This window comes from Gobius niger (genome assembly GCF_951799975.1).
Source record: "Gobius niger genome assembly, chromosome: 9".
Lineage (NCBI taxonomy): Eukaryota > Metazoa > Chordata > Actinopteri > Gobiiformes > Gobiidae > Gobius > Gobius niger.
This window is the reverse complement of record NC_136860.1, coordinates 36,802,790-36,824,858: the sequence shown is the minus strand read 5'-3', so window position 1 is coordinate 36,824,858 and position 22,069 is coordinate 36,802,790. Positions and strand designations below refer to the sequence as shown.

Sequence of the window (22,069 nt, the reverse complement as noted above, 5' to 3'; positions counted from 1 at the left end):
GTGGCCAAGAATGGACTCTGACTTGGAAAACCGAGTTAAGTCATGCTCACAATGTCAGTCAAATGGGATGTTGTCGCCACCAGCCCCTCTGCATCCATGGGAGTGGCCAGATCGTCCCTGGTCTAGATTACACCTGGACTTTGCTGGACCTTTCATGGGACAGATGTTTCTCATCATGGTTGACGCCCACTCCAAGTGGATAGAGTGTCACATAATGAGCAACATAACAGCTTGAAATCATGGTGAGGAAGGAAGATAAGAGACCCGTCGTGGAGTAAGATATTTACTGGGCGAAAAGTACAGAGCATGTTCACATTTTCCCAACGAATAATGATAGACATGGGTTTTTATCATAGTATGTAAATGAGGTACGTACAGGGCGTTTCCTTAAAAATGATAGGCTGAAGTTCCAAATTCCTAAGGAAAGGTTGTTTTTCTCAGAGAGGCTGATCGAGATCGTCCATTTACGGAGAGGTGAGTGAAAACATGCGAGACCACATATCAATCACGTTAACGGTCGCAGGAAAAACACTCTCTGACGTCAAAGCCTTTCACTGCTAGTTGAAAGTTGAACATACGTGGCCCATACATGGAGACCGCACGGCAATAGCGATGCATGTTCATTCATACATGATTTGAGCATGGATACGTTCAAACTATGATTTCACAGCTCCCTCAACCATTGAGAAACTAAGACAAGTATTTGCAGTCCATGGTCTGCCTGACTCGCTAGTTACAGATAATGGTCCAACTTTCACCAGTGAGATGTTTAGTGAGTTCATGGCAGGGAGTGGCATAGGTCACATTCACACCACTCCTTTCCATCCGGCCTCAAATGGACTGAACGTGCTGTCCAGACAAAAGGAAGGTTTGAAGCGCATGACAGGTGATTCTCTGAGTACAAGACTGTCGCGTTTCCTGTTCAAACATCGCCTCACACCTCAGACCACTACTGCACGTACACCAGCAGAGATGTTGATGGGACGTAAGGCCATGAGTCTAGGCTGGATCTGCTTCGTCCAGACCTGAAGGCAAAGGTAACAAGGAAACAGCAAAAGCAGAAGGAAAGCCATGACCTACATGCAAAAGAGAGACCGCTGAAATCAGGCGATAATGTCTATGTGAAGAATTTCAGCAGTAGGTCAAATCAGCAATGGCTTACTGGAGTGATCTTGAAACAGAGTGGTCCCGTCTCCTATGTGGTAGAACTGACGGACGGTCGTGTGTTCCGCAGACATCAGGACCATGTGCGTCTGCGTCACGATAAGGGCTCTGTCAGCATTGCCGCCGAGTTGCCACCGGTGTCTACTGGAGGAGCGGAACTGTCAAACGTTTCACCACAGGAGGCGTCTGTTGCACCTACAGAGGATGGACAGTGGACACCCATACCCCGTGTGTGTGACCGCTCAGCGTGCTCGAAAGCCTCCTGATAGACTGAATGTTTAATGACTTTACTGTTTGAAGGCCATGTTCTAAGGTGGTTAAAAACAATAATAATAATAATAGCGATATGTTGGGTTTAATGTGTTAATAGGACCAGGTTTATGGAAGTAACTGACACCAGAATTGTTTGCATGTTTGTACCATTTTTGGTTTATTGACAGTGGAGTAACTTCTGACCTTAGTGGGGGAGGAGTGTTGTAATGTAAGCTCATGACCACTAGTGGGAGCATATGCACTAAAAGAATCCCAGTATTGTTCCTGAAGTTGTGGCCTACTTGGCTCTGTTGTTCCACCATGTTGACCTCTAAATATTCTGAGATAAAGTCTGAATCTCGGCAAACCCTTGTTGGTGGTTTCATTATAATTGCCAAGTTACCACACCGCCCTACTCGCAATTGCGTTTTATATTATAGATTACACTATATTATATTATATTATATTATATTATTGTTTCCTTATTTGATATGGACATAGCAATAAAATTGGATGAACCAGATGCATTGTTTAAAGGATCTATATCATGCTATTTTAGCCATTCCAAAGTTAAGTATAGGCATGTATATGATATATTGTACCTCTACCACTACGGAGCGTTCATTTTTGTGATAAATATAAGTGTTTTCTGGAGGTATTTTTAGAACCCGGAAGACACAACGCTTCGATTCAGTTAACTCCGCCCCCTCTCTCCGCACATACAACTTTACCGTAATATAAATATATATATATATACCGTAATAAAACTTTGGAACAGCCTTCCTCTACATGTGCGCTCGGCTCCGTCTGTAGAGGAGTTTAAAACCAAATTAAAAACTCATCTTTTTGCTTTGGCCTTCGGTTCCATGTGGACCAGACACAGTTTGTGCCTTTATATATTACCAATGTTTAAGTTTTATTATGTTTATTGTACATATTGTTACTGTTCTTGTACAGCACTTTGGTCGACAATGGTTGTTTTTAAATGTGCTTTATAAATAAATTTGACATTGACATAAATAAACAACAATAAGTGAAATTGCTTCACGATGCAGTTATACGGAGTTGACATCTGCAACACAGCTTCATAAATGGCTAACACACACATGCTAATATGCTAACACACAAGCTAATATGCTAACACACAAGCTAATATGCTAACACACATGCTAACCCGCGTTTGGACTGACTCACCCTCTGGTCCATCGCTGTTTACATTTTGGGACCCGCGTTGGTTATAAAAGTTAATCCACTTTGGTTCAGGCGAAGGTTCACCAAACATCCATCAGAGACAGTCACAGAAAAACACAATTTTTTAGCAGAAGCGGGGGATGGACAACTATATGCGCTGAAAAAAATTAAATGTATCACAGACAATTAAATAGATTATAAACCAAACTGTGAATATAAATGTTATTGATATAACAGGCAATAGACCTATAGGATTGTTCTTGAAATTCAAAGGCTGTAGCCAGGCTATAAGGCTGTGGGACTGAAGCCAAAATGAAAACTTCAATGAATAAAGCCCAGTCTGCTTTCACCAACCCCCCCACCAGTCGACCACCGGGCTCTCGCGCCTGCAAACTCCACCACACACAAAACCATGCGCTGCTTCTGGAGAACGACTCATGACACATTTTTACAGTTTTATGGTTTGTTTATTTATTTAATGACATTATTTACAATTTGTCTGAAATTAATGTTGAAAACAACTGATCTGTTCAGTTTATGATGACTCTTAGTTTATAAACTTCATAATCTTACATTTCCTTTGTCGCTGCTACAATAAATGTACGTCACACTTGATGCTTTTGTGTCTTGAGTTCAGCTGAAGACAGGAGTTCAAATAAGTCTGACAGAACTGCAGTAGGATGCAAACCCAGCCACCAGAGTTTCTGTGAAAGTGGCACAGAAACCAGTGATGCCACGCCATTTACCATCAGAGGACACATCATAGAACCACAGTAATCCATCATCAACATCCAAATACACGAGCACTCGCTGTGATGCAGAAGAGCCGAGACGACACTCCTTTCCTCTGTGATGAACAGAGTATCGCCCCTTAAACACTCTCAGAGTCCAGGATTCATCATTTTGCCCAAACACACATTCTTTACCGTCTCCTTTTCTCTTCAGTTTTTTATAACACACAGCAATGTCCACCCACCCAGGGTCATCCTCTCCACAGCCGTCCCACTGCACCTCCCAGAGGCACCGTCTCCCCAGAGCAGTGGAGGTCAGGACCTGGGGCCGACAGTCGAACCTGTCCTGGTGATCTGGGTACGGCTGCTCCTCCTCCACATGACTCACTGTTCTCAGGTCCTCAGACAGACGGAGCGCTCTGTGAGCTGTGTTCACATCCAGGACCAGGTCACAGGAATCTGAGGCACAAACAAACACAGTGAAGCAAGTTGATGATAGTTGACACGTATCACTAGACCTGTTGAATGGTAGAAGTTCTGTGAACCAGAAACTCACACTTTCTCAGACCTGGAGTTAAGTATTGGGCACCGGAAGGTTTCATCCTAAAACACAATGAAACATGGTCATTGCTCAAAGTCCAAAAGTGTATCCTGCACTACTACAGTTTATGTCACAGGTGAGGAATAAACACAGAACTGACAATAAGTATTTTGGCGACTGATGAGAAAAACAGCAACAGTTATTCAGATCATACTGCTGTTTATTTGGGAAACAGTTACTGATAGAGCAGAGCTCAGATCAAATCACAATTTGAATGTTTCAATTAAAGACTGAAATTCATCAAGTAGTAAAATATTCTTTGTAACAGCGGCTCAGATGGTGGAGCGGGTCGTCTTATACCTGGAAAGCTGAAAATTCAAATCCCATATTTATCACAATTCATATTTTTGTGTGCATAGATGTGCACAGGAAATTGATTTTTGATTTTAAAACAATTTGCCCTCATTGAAGTGAAGCTGAAGTGACAGAACCTCACGGGCTTCTCACCTGAGAGAGTCCAGGCAGAAGTGGGGCTGGTTTTGTAGAGCTCTCAGGAGCTCAGCGGAGGGTCCTGGATGGTTGTAGCTCATGTCTAACTCTCTCAGATTGGAGGAGGGAAAGCTCAGAGCTGAGACCAGTGCAGCTCCGCCCGTCTCAGAGACCAGACATCCAGACAGACTAAAACCACACACATTTGATTTACAAGACAGTTCTTCCCTCTGAGACATTTCTGGGTCAAAGCAGGAACTGAACTGTCAAACTGTGACAGGAGAGAGTTCGATTTCAGTGGCATCGAGGCACTGCTTAAAACCTGAAAGTAACAGGATCAGACTCACCTTAGGGTCTGCAGTCTGCAGGGGGCGCTCTTCAGTCCAGAACACAGCAGCTTTACTCCTGAGTCCTGGAGGTCGTTGTTACTGAGATCCAGGAGAGTTAGACTTGTTGAACTGAGGACCGTGGACAGAGGACCACAGCACTTCCCTGACAGGTTACAGTAACTTAATCTGGAGAGACAGTGTCACATCAGCCTCTTAAATTCTGACTGGAAAAATCACTAATAACAGTTTGTAAAACTTTAATAGAACAAACCACAGAGGATTATTTCAGCGAAAATTCAGGCAGGTCGGCTCTAATGATCTATCAGACTGACACCTCACACCATTTACTGTATATTTAGTAAAAAACTAAACAAAAAACAATCCATGCCCTTTTGTTCTTCTTGTTCTTGCTGGATGTTCGTTCAAAGACATGACATTAGATTAAACTTTCTTGTCTTTGTTTCCTGAAAATTGTCAAACAGATTTAGAAACTACACTGCGTTCCAAATTATTATGCAAATTGGATTTTTGTGTCAAAAAGGTAAAAATAATAATAATAATAACTAGAAATGCAATGGCTGCGCCATTGCGATTGACTGCGGAAATGCGGGAAGCAAATGCAGAAATTGCATAAACTCTTCAAATTGCATAATCAAATTTGCATTAACTGGTAAAATGCATAAAATGTCATGTTGCATAAACTGTATAAACTGCATAAAGTGGTCAAATGCATGAATGGGTTAATTTGCATAAATTAAAATTCATAAATCCTAAATGGCATAAACTCTTAAGTTGCATAAAGGCTTTAAAATGCATTAACTGGTTAAATCCCATAAAGTGGTTAATTTGCATAAATTGTTAATGTTGCATAAACCTTTTATATTCCATAAACTTGTCAAACTGTTGAAAGTGCTTGATTGGCAGAAGCTGCACAAATGGCCGAAAGGCCTGGAGTCTCCTGATTGGCTGGATTCCCCCCATACACACCAATGCAAACATTTCAAACTCTCATATAAAAAAACTGGAAATTTGCAGAAGGCCAATGTTTTCTCAAAACCCACAAGTTGCATAAGCTGAACATGCACAAAGTGCAGAAATTGCATAAAATGCAGAAAAAAGTGCAGAAAAGCATGGATTTGCGGCAGCCCCATTATAAGTCAATGGGAAAAATCTCCGACATTTCGGCCGATTGCGGAAAAACCGTAAGTTGCAGAAGTCCCAAAAGTAACAGCACCTTCTCCTCAACATGCGGAACATTTTGATGCATAACTTGCATAAATTGCACAAAGCATGAAGGTGCTGAAAGCTCTAGAAAATCGGGAAAAAGATGGAAGAGGAATAATAATAAAGAACATGAAAACCAATAATTGACTGCGGAAGAATTCCGCAGTCAATCAACTAGAAATGCAATGGCTGCGCCATTGCGATTGACTGCGGAATTGTGGGAAGCGAATGCAGAAATTGCATAAACTCTTCAAATTGCATAAATTGCTTAATTTGCATAATCTATTTTGCATAAACTGGTAAAATGCATAAAATGTCATGTTGCATAAACTGTATAAACTGCATAAAGTGATAAAATGCATGAATGGGTTAATTTGCATAAATTATGTAAATTGCATAAACTCTTTAAAATTAATAAATCCTAAATGGCATAAACTCTTAAGTTGCATAAACACTTTAAAATGCATAAACTGGTTAAATCCCATAAAGTGGTTACTTTGCATAAATTGTTAATATTGCATAAACTTTTATATTCCATAAACTGGTCAAACTGTTGAAATGGCCTCAGTGCTTGATTGGCAGAAGCACAAATGGCTGAAAGGCCTGGAGTCTCCCCCATGGGCTGGATTCCCACATACACACCAATGCAAAAATGTCAAACTCTCATATAAAAAAACTGGAAATCTGCAGAAGGACAATTTTTTCTCAAAACCCACAAGTTGCAGAAGCTGAACATGCAAAAAGTGCAGAAATTGCATAAAATGCAGAAAAAAGTGCAGAAAAGCATGGATTTGCGGCAGCAATTTTGGCCGATTGCGGAAAAAACGTAAGTTGCAGAAGTCCCAAAAGTAACAGCACCTTCTCCTCAACATGCGGAACGTTTTGATGCATAACTTGCATAAATTGCACAAAGCATGAAGGTGCTGAAAGCTCTAGAAAATCGGGAAAAAGATGGAAGAGGAATAATAATAAAGAACATGAAAACCAATAATTGACTGCGGAAGAATTCCGCAGTCAATCAATGAAACTCATGGATGGTGTTGTGTCTCGGGGCTCTTTGAATCACTGACATTAATCTCAGAGACCTGGGATGATTAGTTTTCAGGTTAAGCCCAGTTAAGGGAAAAACTACTGAAAAAGGGTGTTCCACTTTATTAAGCAGATCATCATTTTCAACCAATATGGGGAAGAAAAAGGGTTTTTCTGTTGATGAAAAGTGTGAAATAGTTGAATGTCTTGGTCTAGGTATGAAAACCTTCGATATTTCATGAAAGATTAAGTGTAATCATCAAACTGATCAGAGATTTGTGGATGATTCAGACACACTCGGGTTTGTGCAGATAAAGGCACAATATGGACGGTTTCTGCCAGACAAACACATCAGATTAAGAGAACAGATGCTACAAAGCAGCAAACAGGTATTTGTAGCTGCTGGTGCCTCTGGAGTCTCCCGAACATGAAGGTGTAGGACCCTCCAGAGGCTGCAGTTGTGCATAAACCTTCTATCCGGCCTCCCCTAAACTGTTCATTGAAGCTGAAGCAGAAACGGCTGCAGTGGCTCAGAAATACATGAGACTCATTTTGAAACAGTCTTGTTCACTGATGAGGCCGTGTGACCCTGGATGGTCAGATGGATGGAGTAGTGGATGGTTGGTGAATGACCACAATGTCCCAACAAGGCTGTGATGTCAGTAAGGAGGGGGCGGAGTCATGTTTTGGGCCAGAATCATGGTGAGAGAGCTGGTCGCAGAGCCGGTGCTGGCCCTTCTGAGGCCCTAAGCAAAAATCCACACGGGGACCCTACAGTAGCGTCCCATGGTTATTCGACGAAGAGAGAATCCATTTATGGTCAAAACAGTTCCACTGTTCCAGGGCAGATGCAGAACATACAGACCTCAATTCAGGCCCCGCCCCCTGTGTGAGAACCACTAACCACTAAGCCACTGTGAGACTGGGATTTAGGACGACTATAGTCTTTTTCCCTTTTTAAAATAGTAAATGGCAAATGGTCCCATTCTCTCACCTCTGGTCCCTGACCCACAGATTGGGAACCGCTGATTTAAAACTAACTGAAACCTGCACCTGACGGTTGTTTCTGTCTGACCGCTGAGAATTAGCCTGTGAGTCGCCCCAACTCCTTATAGACTGTGCACATTCAGAGAACCAGAGTTACTGTAAGTAACTGTGCTCATGAGAACCATGTGGATTCAACTCAACAAAAAGGCCACAGACACAGCTTTACTCTGGTCTACTCACCAAACTACTGTCCTGATGCTCCAGACTCACCAGACACAGTAAGAAGAGAGTTAAACCACTTAACTCCCGCCTGAACCGAGAGCATTTTCTCCAGTTCAGCTTTACCCAAATCCTGTAGGCCAGTGTAACGCCTCATTTGAAAGACCAACAAAACTAAATTGATCTTTTTCCTCACGTCAGATTTTTTTTCATCATTTTTTTTGTCGGGCAGTCGACTCATTTTTGTCACATTTTCGTGACTTTTTTGTCACTTTTTCGTCCATTTTTGTCATTTTTTGTACACTTTTTTTCACTTTTGTCACATTTTCATCCTTGTTTTCGTCTCAGTTTTGTTGCTATTTTTACACCTTTTTTCCAGAAGCTTTTGGATTGGGGTTAAGCCAAACTGGAGAAAATGTGCTTGGTTCAGGTGGGAGTTAAGGGGTTAAATGAGAGTGAGGCCCAGAATTGCAGCCCAGAGTCCGCGCAGAGAAAACATGAGAGCAGCGCCCGGGACACGGGTGACGTGATGCAGCCGCGGAGGAGCCGCGCATGAGGCGAAGCATGAGGCGAAACACCGGGAGACAGACGGCCGAGCAGGACACGAGCGGAGAAGCACTCGCGCTTTGGAAGAGACAGGGGGAAGGCGGTCGGTCTCTCCTGCTCATTCACTTGCAGACTGCCCCGTTTGGGTGTTATATGTGGCGAAGTAGGCGGAGAGTGAGTGCTGGAAGAGCCTGTCCCTGTAACAACGTTGATTAATCAGTGAAACAACACTGTAGTTTGACTGAGATGCGGGGCCCTTGCAGCTGCGGCACCTTGCGTAGTTTGCGTATAGAAAAAAACGGCTCTGGCTGGTCGGCCCCTTTAGGCCCTGAAGGTGTGAAAATGACCTTTTAAAAATATGTGGAGTTTCTGACTGATCACTGTCTTCTATGCTACAAAAAGAAGAGCCGTGTTTTCCCGAACAAAATCATCTTCATCATGACAACGCACCATGTCCTGCTGTAAAGAAAACCTCTGCATCACTGGCTGCTATGGGCATAAAAGGAGAGAAACTCATGATGTGGACCCCCTCCTCCCCTGACCTCAACCCTATTGAGAACCTTTTTTTCAACAAAAAAAAACTTCTATGAGGGTGGGAGGCAGTTTTCATCCAAACAGCAGCTCTGGGAGGCTATTCTAACATCCTGCAAAGAAATCAAAGCAAAAACTGTCCAAAAACTCACAATTTTAATGGATTTAAGGGAGCCCTTGCTGCTATCACACAAGGGCTCACATGGAAAAATATAACTTGACCTGTTAATATTTTTTTGATTGAAATATCTTTTGATTTCAGTAAGTATGACCTCCTAATGCTACAAATACAACAAATGACAATTTTCAGTTAATTACAAGCTTTAAAATGTATTGAAACGATGAGTTGCATGATAATTTGGAACAGTGGATTTTGAGGTTTTTACTATATTTATTTTTGAAAAAAATACTGTTATCACTAGGAAATTCTTTCCACCACATTTAAATGATCCTCTACCAGTTAGAGACTGGAAAATTATGCTGACTCTCATTTGAGTTGACAATTTAGAAAATCTTAGAAAAATGTCATTTGCATAATAATTTGGAACGCGGTGTAAACAGCAGCAAAAACGATCTTAATTCTGTACAAACTAACTCTGTCCTCACCTGAGTTTCTCCAGTCTGCAGGGGGCGCTCTTCATTCCCTCACACAGCAGCTCCACTCCTGAGTCCAGGAGGTTGTTATAACTGAGATCCAGGTTCCTCAGACTGGAGGACTCTGAGCAAAGCACTGAGGCCAGAGGACCACAGCAGCTCTGGGACAGTGAACAACGAACCAATCTGGAGAAACACAAGGACATAAACACAGGCGGTAACAGTCTGTGGCCTTTAAAGAGGCACCTTTAGTCAGTGAGTGGGAATAATAATAATAATAATAATAATAATAATAATAATAATAATAATAATAATAATAATAATAATAATAATAATAATAATAATAATAATAATAATAATAGTAATAATAATAGTGAGCAGTTTGTTTGCTTTGTCATCACTGATCTGTTACATCTGGGTAAAAGTTTACAGGTCTATGTTTATGTATAAAGGACATTATTCAAAAACATGGACATGATGTTGATCAGTATAAAGGACTTTCTGTAACAGTGGTTCAGTGGTTAGCACTTATGCCTCAGAGCTAGAAAGTCCCAGGTTAAATTCCTGGGCGGGGCTTTCTGTGTGGAGTTTACATTCTTCCTCCAAACCTCCAGAATGGAGCTACATATGGCCTGATGTGATGTAATGTTTGATTAATACTTTGAATGATACAGTATTGGCCAACTTTGTTGTGTTCTTACTTCAGGGTTTCCAGTCTGCAGGTGGAGCTCTTCAGTGCAGAACACAGCTGCTCCACTCCTGAGTCCTTCAGGTCGTTTAAACTGAGATCCAAGAGCCTCAGACTGGAGGACTCCAGGACAGAGGACAAAGGACCACAGCCGGTCTGGGACAGTAAACAGTCTCTCAGACTGAAAGAAAAAAATAATCAGGCTCCAGATTGTGGGAGTTTTCACCACCAGAACATACAGTAGTTGCACCACTTTAGATGTAGGGCTGGGTTAAACTACACTAGTCTGATATCGAAAAAATAAAAACATCGAAAGCAGAAACAGAAATATTATATCTTTTGATCAAGTTGTGACGCCTGTTGGTCCAGAGACAAATTGAAAAGAAATATGGAATAAATTATCATTATTGTTCTGTTTTCTGGTTCTAAATGACAATTATTTTAGTATTGTTATTGAAAAAAGTATTGTTCAGGTATCAGTATCGTAAACCTAGTATTTAGTTAAAGTACTGGTATTGAAAACAAATAAAAATGGGTACCCAGCTCCATTTAGATGAGACCGAAATCTTGTGATGATGTCTTACTTGGAGTCAGTTTTTCTTATTGATTTCATTACATTTTCACGACAAAATCCACAAAATGTTTTAAATAATAACGGCCTTTGGAATAAAACCCAGAAATACTTCAATGTTTAATATCTTTGTGCAGTAAATACTGTATATTTTCTATGACCAGACACTTACATAATAATAATTAATATTACCTGAAACTCAGTATAGTATAATAATATACAGTACAGTGTTAATACAGCAGGGACATTACATTAGTTGTGGAAAGTGAATTAAACTGTTTTATTCTTAAATCTCAGGCATCTGATTTATCCAGATTTAAATTGTGAAAGAAAAATGAAGCTGAAAAAAAAACCTGAGACGTTTCAGAGGAAATAAACGAGCAGCAAAAAGTAAAATCCAATTTTCAGACCAGGGAACGTCAGGGCTGAAGATGCCCCTGGATAAGACGTCAAATGTCTTCAATTCAAAACAACTCAGTCCAAATGACTCATATTTGGAAATGTTTCTAAATGGAGCACAAAAAGATGATTTAAAGTTTACACGGAAATAAGATATAGAAATATTTGGAGTCTGTTTTTCATAATTCTTCTCATGTGCACTTACATTATGTTAATAGAGATGCTAAATGACAATTTCTAAGCCTGTGAGTAAAACAGAAAATCCTCTGAAGGTTATGTATATTATTTGCTGCTTCAGTAGATAGTCCTGTATCTAACAATCAATCTATTTTTTCCTCACCTGAGAGTTTCCAGTCTGCAGTTGACACTCATCAGTCCAGAGCAGAGCACCTCCACTCCCGAGTCATGAAGGTCATTGTTACTGAGATCCAGGTTCCTCAGACTGGAGACCTCTGAGCCGAGGACTGAGGCCAGTTGGCCCCAGGAGCTCTCGGACAGAGAACAGTCCCTCAAACTGAAATACAGGACATTATAATAACTACATTAACTGAAGTCTGTATCAATACAGCCTTAAAACATAATAATACAGACCATCCTTGATTAGCATTTCATAATTACAGTCACGGTCTCTGAATTTTATTCATGATTATGGAACTTATCTGTTGCTTCCACACTTTTCCATCTTCCTGCCTCATAACAGAACTGAGGTGGAGCCATAAAGACTTTTCAAAAAATAAACTGTTATATTGGTGGTTCTCAAATTGTGTCCCCAGTGGTTTTCAACTCTACAGCTCCAGTGATTAGTTTAATTATTATTACAGGCACCAGAACACGGGGCAACCACAGCTCACCTGGACATCATGAATTTAAATATAGCCTCACACTGAAAACCTGAACGTTTCCGCCTCCTATTGAGTCAGCCATTATACTGATAAAAGTCTTAAAAACAATCAATAAAGGAAAACTCTTTGCTGTTCTACAGGTGTTTAGGTTTTAAAGTTATACATGCAAGTATATTCCAAGTATTTGATTCTGTACAATTGTGTAATTGCTTATTTGACAGATATCAGTGGGTTTGTTTACAAACATGTGTAACATTTATGTAAAAACCCTGATTCTTGTGGGTCTCACCTGGTTCATTTTTGTTTGATTGATCAAAAAACATCCTCTTATAATGGACTATTAAGTGATATATACACCTATACATCTTTGTTTTCAGGACAGTTGATATTAACGTCATAATTATGCTGTAGTGGGGCCATAGGACTGTAATAAACATGTAATAAACATGTAATAAACATGATCGAATGAGAAAAAAAAGGCAAAAGTCAGGCATATATTCCCATATATGGAAATTAAATGAAAAATTAAGCAGAGGAGGTATCAGATTAGAACAATGTTTTAGTGGCCCTAGTGATAAGGAGATGGCTAATAAAGGTTGTACAGGAGAAATGTTTATTTTTGACAAAAAGAGCAAAATATCCAGGCGTTCATGTGGCTTTACCTTTGACATGGATTTGAAGAACTGTTTAATTTGTTGTTGCACAGTTTCTGTGAGACCTTTGAAAGTGAGGAATGAGTACATTCCAAAACAAAAGACAGGAAGTCTGTCACGTACGGTTCCAGAGTTCTTGTTCGTAGAAACAAGAACATACACGGTGGGGCGGGGGAGTGTGATCTGCCTTCAGGACCCGAGGTGAATTATTTATTGTTTGTTAGGCCAACAAAAAATAGTAGATTCCAAAACAAAAATCTGTAAGTTTCTATCTCTTTCCATTCCGAAGTAATAGGCAAAATAAAAAAGATAAAATATAAAATATGTACAACACTTTGGGCCCGATCTTGTGCATCAAAACGGAGACGATAACGGAGAGTGCGCTCAGTCGGAGCGCACTTTGTGATCTTGCCACTCCAGACTTAGCGCCTTTTAGTGGGTGGAGACACAGACATTTTCCTCCAACCAGATCGACTCCGCGTCCAGGAGAGTGGTTGTGTGGGAGTGGGGGGTGAACATGTGCTTTTGTTTTGCTTCGCGTTCACGCCGAGCGCGGCTGATCCGCGCCACAGCGGACGCTGTAGCTCTTTTTCTCTGGAGACGTGAACATGGTTTAGCTCACGATGGGGTAAATAAAGTTTTTAGTTTGACCTGTGAGAGCCTAAGGCTTAAGGAAGAACGCAAGACAGCGCAATGTAAACGAGGAAGTGAATGTCAGCCGTGTTTCCATCAGTGCAGCCCCCTCGCAGGTGGCGGAGGCGAATGGCTCATATAGCGCCGCCACTCGGAAAATAATTCGCCAAGAGCCTGCGCCGCCCCGTGCGCCGCCACAAGATCTGGCCCATGGTGTACAAACTCGTGACCGAAGTCAACTTGATGTTATTCCAGCCCCTTGAGGCCCTCTCACATTTTAGACTCTGACTCTGTACTTCACAATGCAGCGACCACACCCTCTAAGGTCCATGACTTCACTGACCCACAAGGGTTTTAATAGTTGAGAATAAAATGATGTAACTCACATGGCCGTTTTGCTGGCTTTGATGACTGGCAGCAGCTTCAAAAAAGCTGTTGGTCAAGCAAAGTATTTCCTGAGATCAAAGACCTCCAGGTCAGTGTCTGAGGACAGAAGGAAGAAGACCAGAGCGGACCACAGAGCAGGAGTCATGTCAGACAGACGTCCTTCTGAGATGTTTTCCTGGATCTGTTCAACCAGTGTGTGGTCGTTCAGTTCATTCAGACAGTGGAACAGGTTGATACTTCCCTCAGTGGACAAACCCTCACCAATCCTTTCTTTGATGTACTGAATAGTTTTCTGATTCACCTCAGGGCTTCTTTCTGTCTGAGTCAGTAAAACTGGTAGCAGACTCTGATTGGTCGGCAGAGACAGCCCCAGGAGGAAGCGCAGGAACAAGTCCAGGTGTCCGTTTGGACTTTCTAAAGCACAGTCCACAGCAGAGCGGTAGAAGGCTACAAACTCATCCTCAGGGCTCTCAGAGGTCTGTTGTGTGGACAGCACGTTAACTCCAGAGCTGAAGAAGGTCTGATGGACGTGAAGCGCAGCCAGAAACTCCTGCACACTCAGATGGATGAAGCAGTAGACCTTGTCCTGGTACAGGCCTGGCTCCTCTCTAAAGACCTGTGTGAAGACTCCAGAGTAACGAGCGATCTCTGCAGCGTCCAGCCCACACTCGCTCAGGTCTGACTCGTAGAAGATCAGGTTTCCTTTCAGCAGCTGCTCAAAGGCCAGTTTTCCCAGAGCCTGCACCATCTCCCTGGTCTCTGGACTCCAGGGAGAGTCTGTTGCAGAGTGTCCATCGTACTTGAGGCCCTTGACTTTGGCCTGGACCACGAGGAAGTGGATGTACATCTGTGTGAAGGTATGAGGCAGCTCTTCTCCCTCTTTCTCTTTCAGCACATGCTCCAGGACTGAGGAGAGGATCCAGCAGAAAACTGGCATGTGGCACATGATGTAAAGACTTAGAGATTTATTAATGTGGGAGATGACGGCTGTGGCCTGCTGCTCATCTCTGAACCTCTTTCTGAAGTACTCTTCCTTCTGTGGGTCGGTGAACCCTTGCACCTCTGTCACCATGGAGACGCACTCTGCCGGGATCTGATTGGCCGCCGCGGGGCGCGTGGTTATCCAGAGGCGAGCGGAGGGAAGCAGGCTCCCCCTGATGAGGTTCACCAGCAGCTCCTCCACTGAGGCGCTCTCTGTGGGCTCAGTCAGGACCCGGGTCCGGCTGAAGTCCAGAGGAAGTCTGCACTCGTCCAGACCGTCCAAGATGAAGAGCACCTTTAGATGTTCTAAACTGCACAGTCCTTTAGCTTCACTGAAGAAATGGTGCAGCAGCTCCATCAGACTGAACTGTCTGTCTCTGAGCACATTGAGCTCTCTGAAAGTGAAGGGGAACAGCAGCTGGATGTCCTGGTTGGCTTTGCCTTCAGCCCAGTCCAGACTGAACTTCTGAGTCAGCAGCGTTTTCCCGATGCCAGCCACGCCCTTCGTCAGCACCGTCCTGACTGGCCCCCGCCTCGCTGTCTGCTCTTCTCTGATTGGTTCCTCTGTCTGCTCTGCTCTGATTGGTTTCTCTGTCTTCTTTGCTCTGATTGGTTTCTCTTCTGTTCCAGTTGGTTCTTGCTTTTTTGTCTCTTCTGTTATGACTGACCAGAGTATAGAAGTAAACTTTTTTAATATATTGTTTACGCTACCTGGTTTATTTACCACCTGTTCCGTGACTGGTGGTGACTGCCTCCTAATTTCCTTTGCTCTGATTTGCTCCTGTCCCATTGTTGGCTCCTCTCTGATTGGTCCCAGTTTTGGGGCGGGGCCTTTAAAGAGGTCTTCACATAAGATAGTAGTTTCAGATGTGGATCTTTTCCTGGACGCAGCCTGGATGTGCCTAACCTCATGTTCCTGGTTGACCTCTGAGGCCCCTCCCTCTGTGATGTGGAGCTCTGTGTAGATCTGGTTCAGGAGGGTTTGTTTTCCTTCTTTACTGATGCCCTCAGACACACAGCGGAACCTCTGCTTCAGGAGACTCTTCAGTTTGCTCTGACAAACGCCTGAAGGACTTTCTGAAACACAAAAACATTGTGATCGTCATCACTCGCCCTGACACAGTGAGCCTGACTGTGGACTTACTGCTGTGTAAACGCTCAGCCAGTGACTCCTGGTTCATCCTTCTCAGGAAATCCAGTGTTATCTTGAGAAAAGCCTCTCGGTTATTCTGCTCTTCCTCCTCCTCCTCCTCCTCTTTATCAAAGCATTCTGGGTCATTTGAACACAGAACTTTATGGAACCTCTTCAGTTCATCTTTGACAAATGTCACAAGGGTTTCCTCCAGCCGCTAAAATGAGAATAAAAAGTCACAAAATCCAAGGACAAATCTGAGAGAAAAGAAGTGAGGCACATTTGGTAAAGTGCAGACCTTAAATATGGCGTCCAGCTCAGTCTGAGTCGACTGTTCAAGTCCTGAATCGTGATGTTCTGTTTGACTGATGACACACAGTGAAATGAAGTTCATATTCAGTCAAAATCGTTATATACCTGTTCCTCTGTAGGCCTACATACTCTGTTCAGAATGTTGTAAATCCGCATTAATAAATGTTGATTTGTACATAGTTTTCTGTCTTGAACCATCCAATGTATTTGATTATAGATTGATTATAGATTGATTGATGATAGATTGTTTTTTGCTATTGTTGATACTAGAGGTGGGCATAGATTAATTTTTTTAATCTAGATTAATCTAGATTAAACCACCTGTCTCACCGTGCACACCTGTCTCACCGTGCACACCTGTCTCACCGTGCGCACCTGTCTCACCACCTGTCTCACCGTGCACACCTGTCTCACCGTGTGCACCTGTCTCACCGTGTGCACCTGTCTCACCACCTGTCTCACCACCTGTCTCACCACCTGTCTCACCACCTGTCTCACCGTGCACACCTGTCTCACCATGCACACCTGTCTCACCGTGCACACCTGTCTCACCATGCACACCTGTCTCACCGCGCACACCTGTCTCACCGTGTGCACCTGTCTCACCGCGCACACGGCTGCAGAAGGAGGCAGGAACTGATGAGCGGGGCAGGTCCGACACCGCGCTCTCGTGTGGGGCTTTTAGTGCTTATTTTATTATTTTTAGCGCGGGTGATGCGACCCCGTTAGCCCGACTGTTCTCACAGAATAAGTAAATAAACTCACTGTGGATCAGTCGTAGAACCTGCTGCTCTTCGCCTCTTTACCCGATTCTCACTCGTCTGGTCATAGCGTCCATTTGGCAAAACTTAATCCATAACAAAAGTAGCTACAGCATCCGCGTGGCAGATGTTTTGGTTTCAGAGGAATCACGTAACAGCGAGGCTGCGCGTGAGATGCATTCACGGACCGTAAGAAGTGCGGGAAAGGCGAGTTTTTCACAAATGCGCGGAAAAACCGGACAAATAATTTGCAGTCTGATACACTTTGCTTGCGCCAGAGGCCTCAGGCCGGAATACTTTAAGCCCTGCATAAAATATCACGGTGAAAGTCATCATAGCAGAGTATAGACCCAGCTCCCAACCCAGCTTTGAGATTAGATTAACGGCGATATTTTTTTTATCGCGCGATAAGAGTCTCGCGTTAACGCAGCACGTTAACGCCGTTAACGGCCCACCACTAATTGATACACATTGTAAGACTGTTGAAAGCCATCCTGTACAGCTCCACTGATTCTGTGGGTAGGATGAGATATTGGTTGGTGCTGGGAAGGAAAATGGTTGCAATTCTATTATATGATTTTTTCAGTGGGTAGAATTGTCTGTAAAGGAGGTCAGGTGCTCTTCAGGATCGAAACTTAAGTAAAGGCAAAAAAGACAAAAATCCGAGGCAGTCCAACACCTGGTTAAAAGTCGCGTTTGACCTTAAGTTTTTGATGTTTTATTCTTTCTTGAAATGTTCTGCAACCGTGAAGCCCTTGCTGTGAAACACTGTAAACTGCCTTGTGTATAAATTGTGCTCTACAAATACTGTAAACTTGCCTTAATGGGTCATAACGTCACCTGTGCTGTTGCTGTATCTGTGCAGGAGTGCGAGCCAATCAGCACATATTAGTCCGCCCTCTCATTAAAGTGCATAGGACAGGTTTTAATGCTTTAGAAAATATGACTTATTGAGAAGGATAACGCCAGTTGTAAGTTCATCAGCTGCACAATTATCATTTTATTTCAGTGAAGAAGCAATTTTAATGAAGAAATGTTGGGCAGAAAAGTTATTTTCATTTTTAAGGTACTGACAGAAAGTGACATAGATTAAGGTAAAGTTCCAGAGCAGTTTGACTCTTTCACATTGACTTAACAATGTCAGCACGGCAACAGTTTAAAACTGTTTACCTTCATCTATGTCACTTCCTGTCAGTGTCCAATAAGGAAGTGAAACTATAAACATCACAAAAATGACCAAACTAAAGACTTAAATATAATTGTGTATAATATGTTTTAGCAAAAAATGTGTCTAATAGATCATATGCACTTGAAATTATATCAGCGGCACTGGCTGTGAACTATCCTTGATTTAAGCTGTGCAATGTTATGTTTGATCAGGGCGGTGGGTGATGGACCCCTGTTGAGAAGCTTTAAGTGTTTTAAGTGTCCGTTTTTCCATAATGAGGCATTACATGATGATGAGTTTATTTCCTGATTGTATGTGTGAAATTGTGAAACTAAACTAATCAAGGCCACATTGTTTTTTTTTTTTTTTATGGTTTATTTGGTAGGGACAGTGCAAGTTAATGAACAAGCCACACCGGATTGTAGCCTTAGGCTAATTTTCATCCGTCGTCCCCCATGCGCACTCACAAACACACTCTCATACATCCTGGCCTATTGTACATGTTTTTAGTGGTAGGGGAAACCGGAGAACCCGGAGGAAACCTACGCAGACACGGGGAGAACATGCAAACTCCACACAGAAAGGCCCCGTCCTTGGTGGGAATCGAACCCGGACCTTCTAGCTGTGAAGCACAAGCACTAACCGCTGTGCTACCGTGCCGTTTGAGTGTCTAATGTAGATGGAAGCACCATGTCGATTTACCATTGGTGCAATTCTGTTGTTGTTTTGCAAGAATGTTTTGATTATTGTATCAATGAGCTATTGTGATTATGAAATTTCTTTTGTGGATCAATAAATGTACATATTTATTCCTCCAGGACTTCAGAACCAGAAACTCACCGAGGCTCAGCAGAAGGTTCATTATTGAAGGCAACAGGAAGATCCATGGAGCGGCTCCTTCTGATGGACTCACATCTGGGACCAGTGGGAGGTGTTTTTGGCACACTATAATGCATGGTACGATTAGTAAAATATATATTAAAAAAATACACTTGAAAATTATTTTGATGGACTCACAAATCAGAGGAAGAACGTTTATCTTTGAATGTCATAGGAAGACCCATGGAGCGGTCACTCTTGATGGACTCACATCTGGGACCAGTGGGAGGTGTTTTTGGCACACTATAATGCATGGTACGATTAATAAAAAAAATAACTATTTAGTATTTTTGATTGACTCACTTGAAACCAGTGGAAGAACGTTTATCATTGAAGGCAATAGGAAGACCCTTGGAGCGGTCACTCTTGATGGACTCACAGCTGGGCCCAGGACCCTCCTCCATCTTCCTCTTGAGGAAAAAAAATGAGTTTGGCCTGTTAATTAATAAACAAAACAACTATTTACCATATTACAACTTACACTATAACTTTATATAATGTGATAATTTATATGCAATAATACACCAAAACACATAAACTTATACATAGCAGAGTTGTTGGGCTAAATAGGCGTTTCAAATAAGTGCTAAGCCTAAACAAAGTCACTGTCATTTATTTCTTTCACTGATTTAATATGGATATAACAATAACACTGGACGAACCAGATACATTGTTTAACCTCTTCACCTCCACCTAAAACAACCACAGTTTCCGTTTTATTATCCGTTTAGTTGAGTTCTGTAGATTTGTGTAATGCTGAACTGGAGAAAGTTGGAAGTGAGGTGTGTTTGCAGCACTACTTATTAGTTTCTAGCTCATGCATATTTGAGGGGGGAGTGGGGCTCTGTGTTTTGCTAAACAGACATGTTAAGTTTACCGTGTTGAAGTGCATCAGGAGAGAGCTTTATGGAGTTGGATGGGAGCAGCTTTTTCGGCGCCACCAAGTTATTATTATTGAGGTTATTATTGTGACAGTGCACATTTATTAGACGATTCTGAGGTTGTATCTGTTCATGAGTGAATCTTACTAGACCTATTATCTAATAAGTTTGTGGTTTTCACTTTTTCCACTGTAAGTTTTTCAGGATTAGTGTGTTTGCAAATAAGTGATTTGTTCTGATTTGTAAACACAAGTGATTCCTGGAGACTTATCTTTAACAACTTCCCCAAACAATCATATTTTTTCTCTAGTATTGTGTAGTTCCTTGTACCACAGGCTGATAATAAGTGTCATTAATGTCTTCAATAGATTAAATGAAAAACCCAAATATGTAAATGAACAGGAGTTTATCCAGTGGAGCTAACTTAACTGATGCACTTCTCTCATAAAAATAGAAACCTTTCACATGAAAACAGTATAGAATATAGTACAGAATAAAGTACTTTGCTGTACATTCCCACACAGTACTTTACAAAAACATTAGCAACATTTCTAATCATGGACAAGTTAACTTACCTGGTAAACACTCTCGCTGTCTTCAAATGCTTTCAGCTCTTCCTTACAATAATAATATCCTGTTCAACTGGATTTCTGGCCGAAGGTTAAAGTAGGCAGGGCCTGAAGAATCAGACAAAGAAAAGAAATCCAAAGGTGTCAGGTTACACTCTCTTTTAAAGAAATATGATATGATTAAAAGGATCAATCCAATATCTCATATACAGTGAGATATTAAACGTTTCCAGACCCTCCTCAGTTCACCTGTGTGACTCCCCAACCTCAAACATAACAAACCTCTAGTGGATGACGTTTCTTTACTTTGAGTGACAGCCTCTCATGCCCCACACAAACAGGAAATCTTTCATTCATAATATTCTCCATTTATAATTGTCACCTGGGCTCTCAGTGCAAGATCACGCAGATTTAAAAAAAGAAAAAGAAAACTGGTTTCAACTTCATATGTAATTGATGTTTGTTAAAACCTGGTTAACCTCTAAACCCTCACCTTAACCAAGCACATTTTCTCCAGTTAACATCCATTACCCAAATCTAAAAGCTTCTTGAAAAGAGTGTCAAATGAAAGGAAAATGCAACAAAAGAGCAATGAAAATGTGAGAAAAACGTACCGAAAAAAGCTGCAAAGTGGAACAGAAAAGTGACAAAAGTGTGTTAAAAAAGTGACAACGTAAAACAAACAAAAACAAAATAAAAAAGATTCATTTCGATGACTTAGGTGTTAGAGAAGCCCATCACACACACCAGCTCTCCATATTCACCTCCCCACACGTTACTACTGCTACATTTTGATTAATGGAGATTTAGACCAGACTTGTTCCTTTGATAGGATAAGGTAAATTTGGTTAAGATCATGTAGTTTTTTATTCCATCTGGTCATTTATATTAGTTATTTACTTTTCAATTTCTAGATATTTTGTCATTCTTTCATTTATTTTTAATACGACTGATAAAAACTGTCATATAATGAACATCCACAGAAACATGTGACTCACCAAGTCTTCTCTTCTGTCTTCAAATGTGTTTGATTTCCCAGCAGTTCACCTGAGCAAAGACCACGAGGCGGGACTCCTGTTCAGGACGATTATGGGAAAATTTGGGCAATAGTGACTTCATAACAGACTGAAATGCTTCTGGAATAAAGGGTCAGACTAGCAACAAAAATGTGACAAAAATGTAAAAAAATGTGATGAAAAACTGATGAAAAACAGACGTAAATCTGACAGAAATGTGGAAAAAAAAAGAGACAAAACAACTACAAAAAATGTGACAAAAAGTGATAAAAAAGTGACTTAAATTTGATGAAAAAGAGGCAAAAAATTGTCTAAAATGTCGCTAAAATGTGGCTAAAATTTGATAAAAAGTGACAAAAATAAAATTATA

The 22,069-nt window shown here is 41.6% G+C and overlaps 2 protein-coding genes across 2 annotated transcripts in view; both read right to left on the bottom strand.

Moving 5' to 3' along the window:
- LOC306968079 (NACHT, LRR and PYD domains-containing protein 5-like) overlaps positions 1-21,696 on the bottom strand; it is a 429,270-nt gene extending 407,574 nt beyond the window's left edge. The window contains exons 1-6 of the mRNA XM_079563345.1: positions 21,682-21,696; positions 19,537-19,668; positions 19,372-19,476; positions 19,195-19,299; positions 16,412-16,478; positions 16,126-16,330 (exon numbers count right to left, since the gene is read on the bottom strand). Coding sequence (XP_079419471.1) covers positions 16,126-16,330; positions 16,412-16,478; positions 19,195-19,299; positions 19,372-19,476; positions 19,537-19,637 — 583 coding nt within the window. The 5' untranslated portion in view covers positions 19,638-19,668; positions 21,682-21,696. The remainder of the gene's footprint in view (positions 1-16,125; positions 16,331-16,411; positions 16,479-19,194; positions 19,300-19,371; positions 19,477-19,536; positions 19,669-21,681) is intronic.
- Positions 3,153-14,847, bottom strand: LOC306968339 (uncharacterized protein; the record flags this gene model as incomplete). Its single annotated transcript, XM_079563682.1, has 8 exons — positions 3,153-3,797; positions 3,895-3,941; positions 4,387-4,557; positions 4,716-4,883; positions 9,840-10,013; positions 10,529-10,696; positions 11,826-11,999; positions 14,801-14,847. 8 exons carry the CDS (start codon positions 14,845-14,847, stop codon positions 3,259-3,261), a joined length of 1,488 nt encoding a protein of 495 aa, XP_079419808.1. The 3' UTR covers positions 3,153-3,258.
- Positions 21,697-22,069: the final 373 nt, after the last annotated feature.